General features: G+C 45.0%; 1 protein-coding gene across 1 annotated transcript in view; it reads right to left on the reverse strand.

Moving 5' to 3' along the window:
• Nucleotides 1-9,015, reverse strand: part of MTA3 (metastasis associated 1 family member 3) — a 175,783-nt gene extending 166,768 nt beyond the window's left edge. The window contains exons 1-2 of the mRNA XM_047069159.1: nucleotides 8,988-9,015; nucleotides 7,246-7,313 (exon numbers count right to left, since the gene is read on the reverse strand). Coding sequence (XP_046925115.1) covers nucleotides 7,246-7,313; nucleotides 8,988-9,015 — 96 coding nt within the window. The remainder of the gene's footprint in view (nucleotides 1-7,245; nucleotides 7,314-8,987) is intronic.
• Between the last annotated feature and the right edge of the window lie 1,701 nt (nucleotides 9,016-10,716).

Consider the following 10,716-nt stretch of genomic DNA (forward strand, 5'->3'; position numbering starts at 1 on the left):
TCAGGTCACGACCTCACAGTCCGTGGGTTCCAGCCCACATCAGGCTCTGTGCTGACAGCTCAGCCCGGAGCCTGCTTGAGATTCCGTATCTCCCTCTCCCTCTGCCCTTCTGCTACTTGTGTTCTCTCTCTCACACACACAGAAATAAATAAATAAACTTAAAAAAATAAAATTTTTAAAATAAACGTTTTTTAAAAATTTAAAAAATAAAGTCTCTTCTGAACCATGTACACACTTGGCCATTAGGTATTTTGCAACTACAGTGTTCCTCTTCCCCTCCACAAATACACATACAAAACACACACACACACACACACACACACACACACACACACACACACACACACACACAAAACCTCCAGCATTCCTCTAAAGTTGAGCTACTCAATGCATGGTCCAAGACCCACTCTACAACTGTTGCTGTGTAATGAAATGAGAACTGACAGTGAGAGTGTGTATTAGAGCATCTGATAGTTAATTTTAATCTGTTGAACCTACTAATGAAAAATGAAGGCTTGTGGTTTTATAAGTTTATTTTAAACTTCATTTTTCTATTATTTATTTTCATTTTATAAAAGCAGTCTGAAATAGTGAACATTCTTTTAATGTTTATTTATTTTGAGAGAGACAGACAGACAGAGTGCGAGCAGGGGAGGGGCAGAGAGAGAGGGAAACACAGAATCCGAAGAAGGCTCCAGGCTCTGAGCTGTCAGCACAGAGCCCAACTTGGGGCTTGAACTCACAAACCGTGAGATCACGACCTGAGCCGAAGTCAGATGCTTAACCAACTGAGCCACCCAGGTGCCCCAGATAGTGAACATTCTTAAAAATCTTTCACCACAAGGTGCCTGGGGGATTCAATCAGTTGGACATCCAACTTTTGATCTCTGCTCAGGTCATGATCTCTCGTTTCATGGAATGGAGCCCCGTGTCGGGCTTGGTGCTGAGAGTACAGAGCCTGATTGGATTCTCATTCTCCCTCTCTGTCTGCCTCTCTCTCTCCCTCTCAAAATAGATAAATAAACGTTAAAAAAAAAAAAAATCTTTCACCACAAATAGTTCTCCAAGCACTGCTCTAAAAACCTAGGTTAGGAGTGCCTGGCTGGCTCAGTCAGTAGAGCATCTATCTGACTCTTGATCTCAGGGCTGTGAGTTCGAGCTCCACATTGGGTATAGAGATTACTTTAAAAAAGTGAAAAAAAATTTGGTATATATAAAAGTCTGGCTATTCTTTCAACTCACCACATTTCTTTTGAGACCTTCCTCTGTGCCCAAGCACTGAGCTAAGCTCCATGGATACATAGTGCCCACCCTCACGAAGCCTCCACTCTAGCAAGGATGTCTATTCACATCATCTCCTTTCCAACCCTCCAAAGCCCAGTTGGAATCATGTCCCTCACCTGATTAGAAACCTTCACCAGTTCCCCGCAACTAAAGCATAAATGTAAAATGTGCCTGACAATATTGCCACTCATATTTTCCTTTACAACTTCCTTTCCCCTCCAGACTCTACTTCTCTCACTCATGGAAGCAGGAAGAGCAACCCACTGGGGGAAGGCAGAGGAAAGGGGGTAGAGTCCTAGGAAAGAAGGAAAGGAGTCCAACAGGTGAAGCATGGAAAGCTGAGTGTCCAAGAAAAAAGAAGGACCAGGGAAAACCATATAGGTGGGAAAAGCAGGGACATGTGTAAAGAAGAACCCCCAGTGGATGTCAAATTTTCTTCTGTATTCTTTTCTCCATGTGCATTGCAGCCTCTTAAATCCCGTTCCGTCAAGCATGTTTACTGAAATATCCTCTAGCAATAAGGGGCTTTTCTTAAGCTCTAAAATCATTTTAGTCATACTCATGTCTGTTTCTATCCCAGACTTAGAAGGTACATTATTAAACACACACACACACACACACTTTCCATTTCAAAACGTCTGTGGTTTGCTCAAACTAAAGAACAAGTGAAAAGGTGCTTTCCCAATTTCTGTCCTTTTTCCCAAGAGATCTAAAATGGTAGGAGAGGTCTCAACCTGGGTTTCATGAAAGGGCTTTGAGGGACTCTCCTGAAATTATGTGCAAACGTAGTTGGAGGCAGAGGGTGTCATCAGATTCTCAAAGAAATTAGTGATTCTCCTCTCCCCCCCCCCAAAAAAAAACATAAGACTAGAAACAGTAAAATGAATCTCAGAGCAAGTCATAGGGCTAATAAAATATACAGAATATGAAGATACACACAAATAATACAGCATACACACCAAAAGAATTTTAGTAGCAAATAACAAACAAATTTTTCCACAAGTTTAACTTCCCAAACTTCCTGACACTACACTATTATGTGCACACAGCTTTCTCTCAACATGAATGCAGATGCAATCTTTTTTTTTTTTTAATTTTTTTAATTTGAGAGAGAGAGTAAATGCCAGAGTAGGGGAGAGGAACAGAGGGACAGAGAGAATCTTAAACAGGCTCCATGCTCAGCACAAAGCCCAATGCAGGACTCGATCCTACGACCCTGGGTTCATGACTTGAGCTGAAATCAAGAAGTGGCCACTCAACCAACTGAGCTCCCCCAGCCACCCCCCACTGCCCCGCTGCCCTGGAGGCCAGCAGATGCAATCTTTAGAAGTAGGAGCAACATCCAACCTAGATAATGACTAAGTAAAATATATTGAAAGTTGTTTCTATTTTAATCTTATATTCACCCTCCAAAAGATTATCTTCACAAGGGGCACGTGGCTGGCTCAGTTGGTTAAGCGTCTGACTTGGGCTCAGGTCATGATCTTTCGGTTTGAGGGTTTGAGCCCCGTGTTGGCCTCTATGTTGACAGCTCAGAGCCTGGAGCCTGCTTCAGATTCTGTGTCTCCTTCTCTCTCTGTCCCTCCCTCACTTGCACTCTGTCTCTCTCTCTCTCTCTCAAAAATAAACACCAAAAAAGATTTTTTTTAATAATAAAATAATTAAACACACACACACACACACACACACACACACACACACACACACATTCTATTCAGAAGATAATTAATAGGGGGGCGCCTGGGTGGCTCAGTCAGTTGAGCGTCCGACTTCAGCTCAGGTCATGATCCCGCAGTGTGAGTTCAAGCCCCGCATAGGGCTCGGTGCTGACAGCCCAGAGCCTGGAGCCTGCTTTGGATTCTGTGTCTCCCTCTCTCTGCCCCTCCCCCACTCATGTTCTGTCTCTCTCTCTCTGTCAAAAATAAAAGTAAACATTAAAAAAATTAAAAAAAAAAAAAAAAAAAAAAAGAAGATAATTACTAGAGATGCCTGGCTGGCACAATTAGAAGAAATGCAATTCTTGATCTCAGGGTCATACACCCATGTTAGGTGTAGAAATTAAATAAATAAAAACTTTAAAGAAAAAAAGAAAGGACATTAACCTATTTTAGTAACTATCTTCTTAAAATTTATTTATTTTTGTTTTATTTTTCTATTAAAAAAATTTTTTTAAGTTTATTTATTTGGAAAGAGAGAGAGAGAGAACAAGCGGATGAGGGGCAGAGAGAAGGAGAGAGAATCCCAAGCAGGCTCCACGCCACCAACGAAGAGCCCAATGTGGGGCTGGAACTTAAACTGTGAGATCATGACCTGAGCCGAGATCAAGAGTCAGACACTTAACTGTGCCACCCAGCGCCCCAAATTTTATTTATTTTTAGTAATTTCTACACCCAACATGGGGCTTGCACTCACGACCCTGAGACCAAGAGTCGCATGTTCCACTGACTGAGGCAAGCCAGGCACTCCTAGGTAAATGTCCTTTCTTATCCTGGCTTATTAATTGGAACATATCAAGTACTCTTAAATTCATTACTGGGATTTTCCATCATGTTAATTTTCCCCACTTTGCCAATTTGACCTATGCTACTCTCAGGGCCTGTATCTGGAACATTTGTGTGGCTCTCTCCCATGGCTACCTTTCTCATCCTTTAGGACTCAACTTCAGTGTCCTTAAAATTCTTTCCCCTTCTGGGGCACCTGGGTAGCTCTGTAGGTTAATCATCCAACTCTTGGTTTAAGCTCAGGTCATGATCTCATGGTTTGCTTCGTGAGTTCAAGCCCTTTGTTGGGCTCTGCGTGGACAGTGCAGAGCCTGCTTGGGATTCTCTGTCTCTCTTACGCTCTCACTTTCTCTTGCTCTCTCTCAAAAATAAATAAACTTCAATGAAAAAAAAATCCTTTGCCCTTCTATCCAGAAGGAGTGACCCCTGTTATTCTCTATGTTAAGATCCTGGTTTATTTCCTTCTCAAAAGTTAACATCATTTTCACTATTTTTTTTTTCATGTCTGGTAACTTGTCTTTCATGTGTCTCCCTCATGAGACTATGAGGAGGGGCAGAAAATAGGTCCATATTGTTCACTGTTGTGTATCAGCTAGACTAGTGCCTGGTACACAACAAGTACTCAATAAATATTTGTTTAATGAATTCTTTAAAATGAGAAATCTTGGGGCAACTGGGTGGCTCAGTTGGTTGAGCGCCCAACTTCAACTCAGGTCATGATCTCAGTTTGTGGGTTCGAGCCCCACATTGGGCTCACTGCTGTCAGCCCAAAGCCCACTTGGGATCCCCTGTCTCTCCCCTCCTCTGCCACTCCTCCGCTTGCACTCTCTCAAAAGTAAATAAACATTTTTTTAAAATAAATGAGATACCCTTTCCATATCCCTTCAAAAATAAAGGCCCGATGTAAATATTCACTATTTAATACTAGTCAATCTCACTTATTTACCAATAATCCATCTATTTAAATTGCCACTGTCTGAAATTACAAACTGTAGTCTCACAGTTCAGTCATCCCTAGCCTCCCAAAAACCATTATTATAATAAGGACTCTCTGCTGAAAGCAGAGGACCAGGAAGAAGTTATGGATGGGAAGACAAGGGTACTTTCTTTTTTTTTAATTTTTTTTTTTAATGTTTTTACTTATTTTTGAGACAGAGAGAGATAGAGCGTGAGCAGGGGAGGGGCAGAGAGAGAGGGAGACACAGAATCCCAATCAGGCTCCAGGCTCTGAGCTGTCAGCACAGAGCCCGACGCAGGGCTCGAACTCACAGACCACGAGATCATGACCTGAGCTGAAGTCGGATGCTTAACCGACTGAGCCACCCAGGCGCAACTCTTTTTTTTTTTTTTTTAAAGTAGGCTTCATGCCAGCGCAGAGCCCAATGTAAGGCTTGAACTCACGACCCTCAGATCAAGACTTGAGCTAAGATCAAGAGTCAGAGGCTTAACAGACTAAGCCGAGGCGCCACTGTTTTTCAAATATAATTTATTATTATTATTACTATTTTAAGTAGGGCCACACCCAGCATGGAGCCCAACACAGGGCTTGAATTCACAACCCTGAGATCAAGACCTGAGCTGAGATCAGGAGTCGGATGCTCAACCGACTAAGCCACTCAGGTGCCCTGAGGGATACTTTTGAAGTGAACAGTGTTATGACGACAAAGGAGTGTGAAATGAGCCAAGTTCAAGCTAGAGGGTGCAATCCAGTCATATTACCACTGCATACCTCTAAACAACACTCCATGATGCGTCTACCTTAAAGGTTTAAGGTTGAGGCTCAGAAAAAGTAACAAATGTGAATCCCCAAGATTATACGCTTCCAGAACACCATGTCCTGATGTTTGCAAATTTAGCACAGCTGCAATTTTCCTTCTAATTGTGGGATACTTTGGCTGATGATTGTCTCACTACCGGACCTATTTTTGTGCACCCCTGAATTCCTAAAAGCGCATATCTAAAAATGCCTGGCAGGTAGCAGGTCCTCAGAAATATCTGTAAAACGAACAAATCAAAATAATTTGTAAACAGTAAAAGCTATGTGCAAGCATTAACATCAGACATTGGAGAAATCCATTAATTCAACAAATAATCACTGAATGTCTTAACTATGTACCAATCGCTTTATTCTAAGGCACTTGGGATGCATTAGTGAACAGAAAAGATCACTACACACATAGAGCTTACATTCTAGTCTGAGAAAACAGGCAATGAAAATAAACACAATAATTAAATATACTTGAAGGTGACAAATGATATGGAAAAAAGAGCAAGGCAGAGCAGGTACAGGGGATTAGAAATGACTCGGTGGTCCTAACGTGGGTGCACATGAAAACAGCCAAGAATCTACTGTGCTGGCAGCCATATGAGCAAGGCAGAGACCCTGAAAGTGGAGGTCAGAGGGGTAGGGAGTAGCCAAAGAATACCAGTCTCACAGGCCAACATTTCTCTTTTGTATCCTAATTAATTTTCTACATAAACTGATAAACAGCTTCGAGTTGCCTACACCTTTACATCAATAACGTAAAAAAGGTTAAAATGACACCCCAACAGTTCCCACCCACAGACTGATCTAATCCTGAGACCATTCTCTTCATTTGGCGGTAGTGGTCTCAAAATACGACAAAAGTTTTACAAATGCGAGGTCCACAGGGTATCTCCAGAAGCAAACCAAGATCTCGGGGCTCATAAACCAGAAATGCCCTAAACCACACCCCACTTCCTGGGGCTCAGAACTGGACCAGCCTCCAGGTGGTACTTTGGGGGAAAGGTTTCAGCTAGATAGTCCCAACATTTTAACACTATGAATTCTCATAAGCTGTACAAATAAGCTTCACAGTTGGTTTGGAGGAAAACAGAGCATCATTAGTAATCTATGGTTCATATAGTTTATGACTGTTTTCATAAGCCACCATTGCATTCATATGCAAACAGTCACAATGCTTCTGATGTCCTGGACACCAGCGACCAGGGACAAACCTTAATATAAAAGTTTTATTTACCTAAGGCCTAAAGTAGGAAGCTACTTTGCATTATACCAAAACTGTATTCTTATTAGTTGGTCTAGTCCAGAATTTTACAAATTCCCTTCAATATTAGATTTCATAGCTTCCTCCTTCTAAAGATGGAAGAGGAAAATCATGATTCACTAAAAAGGGAGAAATACAATTATGACTCTAAATATAAAAAGGGACTGAATTACAGGAGTGATCTGCTCTGAGAAGCTCCGAGCAATGTGAAGAAATATGCAGATGTTAAATACTCAGTAAATTTAATATCACAGGTAATTATAAAAAGTAAAAGAATATTCAGAATCCTGCCTAACTCTCTAATCTGCAATCTCTACTTTCAAAGACTCTAGGACTGAAAGTAAAATCACCTCTTATGCCCTTTACCTAACTACCCTTCAATGGAAAACAATTATTTTTTAATATTAGAATCAAGAAAGCTCAGTGTATACCTTGTTGAGTTCTTCTATCCTTCTGATGAGGTACGGGTTACTGGAGGAATTCTCAAAGTAGACATAATCTGTAATTAAAGGAAGTAAAGAGCTTAATCTTTTCAACAGAAAGTTCACATTTGTCAATCTATGACTTTCTATATTAGGCAAATTCACTTTCAAAATGAAGTGCAGACTTCGTTCCCTGATAAAAGCAAATTTAGTAATACAAGTTTAATATATTTTCTCATATGCCTACTATTCACAGACCCTTATTTTCCTCTAATATTTTCATTTCAATTCATGTTTTATCAAGTTCTCCTAAACTTTCACACCACCCATCACTAAATAATAAACAAACAGACCCCTCTTATCATTAAGTAGTCAGAGCTGACTAAACATGTCTTTTATGCTGTAACTGCTCCCCCATCTTTTCCCTCAATCCAATTTACCCTGGAGTATGCTTCTCACATAAAACTATTGACCTAAGACAAATTTAGAGCATCTTGAAAAGCTTAGCAGCCCAAAGTACATTTCAATCACTAAAAAAAACAAAGCGAAACAAAACAAAAACCAATCAAGTGAGCTGAGCAGGTAAGAGGAAGCACACTGACAAACTTTTCCACAGGTCTGAGATGATGGGGGGGTAGAGGGGTGTACAGACATGAAAGGGGGTTCACTTTCTGACAGAGCTCTCTAGAGATGATATCAGGCTTTTAAAAAACTCTTTACCATATTTAATCCAGATCCATGCAGGGTTGTGTTGTAAAGAAATCACAACCGGCTTTCAATAAAAAGGATAAAAATTTTCAAGTGTGGCTTTTCCTCTCATCTAATAGGCTCACTGGAAACTTCCCACTGTGTGTTTATTTGAAAGGTTGGGCTGCGTTGTTATTGTCTATCTCAGTGGCTCTTTCCCGTCTCTCTTCTGCAAAGTGGCCTCATTTGGCCAGGCCATTCCCACCACCATCCATCAGGAGCTCACTAATGAGCAGAGAAGAGCGAGTCTCACACACAAACACGCCACTTATCTGAATTATTATTTTACCAAGAAAGAGGGAGGAGGGCGTCGTGAGTAGGGAGAAAGTTTGTTTGACCTTATTTCTCTCTCCTGCAGAAGGCTGGGAAGGAGGCAGACACCAGAGCAAACGTCCAGGCAGAGCTCAACTCCCCACCTCTGGCTGCGGTGCCCTGGCCCCACTGTGTCCCATCTTGGGGGGCTGGGCAAGAAACGGGAGGGGGGTGAGGAAGGAGAGGTGCAGGGCCCCGTCCCCACAAACAGGCCCCTGGCTGTGCCCCTGGCTGAACCCCCATCGCCCCCACCCCCACCCCACACTCCCACTAAAGGGGAGAAGGAGTAGAGGAGGGGGGATGTCCCCCCATCCTCTCCAACCCCCACAGCCTGGAAGCCACGCGGGGAAAGACCACCCTATCAGGGGGTTCGACGGCCCATACCCAATGCGGGTGTCCTGGAGGGGGGCGTCTGAGGATTCACACCCCCAAGTACAGGCCTGGCCCTAGAAAACTGAGCGGGGGTGGGAGCGAGGGGCAGGGTGGGCGCCGGCCCCCAGCCGGCCACAGTCGAGGGAGGGGCGGGTGGCGGGGGTGGGAAACCCCGGCCCCTTCGGCGGGCCCCGGCGCCCCCCGCCCCCTGCGCCCTCGGCCGGGTCGCCCGCGGCTCCCAGCGGTTAGGGTGAACTCGCCCCGATCCCCCACTCCCGAGCCCGCTCCCAGACGGGCCGGGTCGGGCCGAGCTTTCCTACCTCCGACCCGGTACATGTTGGCCGCCATGTCCGCCCGCCCGCCCGCGGAGCCCGAGCCGAGCCCCGCCCGCCGCCGCCGCCGCAGCCGCCGCCGCCGCCGCCTCAGCCTCGGCCGCCGCCGCCGCCGCCGCCGCCGCCTCGCCACGGGGGGGAGGGGAGGGAGGGACCGAGGGGAGGGGGAAGTGAAGGGGAGGGGACGCCACGGGGTGGGGGCAGGTTACCGCCCCCAGCGACGGGCTTGCGAGGCCGAGTGGGCCGGGCCGGGGGAGGTCGCTGCGGGGCCAGCAAGGACTTGGGGCGGGCGGTAGCTTGGGGGCCCTTGCTGGAAGTGGAGTACCCTAGGGCAAGGGTCGTGGCCGAAGCAGAGGCCTGTACTCGCAAAGGCGGACCTGGGGCTGTTAGAGAATTGGGGCGGGGGCAGGGGCTCAGGCTCTCCCGAGCCGGTACCGCCTCAGCCAGTGTACCCTGTCACCTGGCCACCTCCAGACAGGTCTTCCTCCCTGCCCCGTCCCTGGGAGACCCCTGTATGCGAGACCTCTAGCACGTGGGCGCCAGCCTCAGGGCAAACACTTGGGTACAACTAAGTGCACGCCGCAGAGCACCTTCCTCGTGGTGACGTTAATGCAGTGGTCCTGGGTCATGCACACCTTGGGGCCAGGAGGACTCCAGGTGCTTCCAGCATCCTCAGGGAAAGCCCCAGCTGGGGACAAGTGTAGAAAAAACTGACGCCCTCCCAAGTTTACCCCAACTGCATTGGTAGGTCTGTCAGCGTTCATCCCAAAACCGGGTTGAACAGAACCCACTCCCCCCCACGTGGAGGCCTCACCTCTAGACAGGCCCTACACACTGTGCTGCCCTGCCAGGAAAAGAGGCCCTTAGAGAAGGGAGTCGGGGGTTCTTTTTGCCCATAGGGGAACAGGACCCTACCTTTCACCACCAACCACAAAGGAGGAGATAGTTTTAGTCACCTTGCCACTGATGCACTGTTAACTAGTTATGTGTCTAAAGCTTTTAAATCATTATTATTTTCCCATGCTAATACTCTAGGCAATCCCTGTATTCTCAGCCTTAATTCCCTCACAGGAAACTAACAAAAAACAAATAGAGTTGAATCTTCGCTGGGGCAATCCCCCAAATGAACGCAAACATCTTTCTTTAAAAAGCCAATCCATTCCAAACTGCTCCCAGGCATTGTCATATAATCAGCATAAAGATGATCCCTCCCCTTCCTGGGCTGTTTGGAATTTCTGGTGATTTACAGCTACATGTTGGTGACTCTGGGTGTGGGGTCTGTGCAGGGATGGGAAGTGTCCTAAGAAAAGATTGTGTTTTGTTTGTATGGTGATGGCATTTGTGATGGTCCGTTATCACAAATTACTAAGGTGAAAAAAATAATTTTCTACATAGCTGAGGCAAAGTAAAAAATAAAAATAAAGCACCTTTGCCTGAATCACCTTGATTATGTGTGACCCAAGTTTCTTCAGATATAAAATGGGAACATTAATTCCATTTCACAGGTGAGTTGAGAATCAGTTGTGATGATATATGAAAATGCTTTATAAATCATTCAGCATAGAGCACTATGTAAATAACAGGTGTCTGTTGCTTTTTATTAACTCCATAATGTTTCAGATTCCCAAGGGTTTTATACCATGGGTACAATGTGAGCCTGTGTCAGCTCTTCTGAACCAGAGAAAAAAGCAGAAGTGTTCTGTTATGCGCACTGAAT

Source organism: Lynx rufus, unplaced genomic scaffold (assembly GCF_022079265.1).
Source record: "Lynx rufus isolate CCGP_SWC_20201006 ecotype Redwood Valley unplaced genomic scaffold, mLynRuf1.p SCAF_8, whole genome shotgun sequence".
Classification (NCBI taxonomy): domain Eukaryota; kingdom Metazoa; phylum Chordata; class Mammalia; order Carnivora; family Felidae; genus Lynx; species Lynx rufus.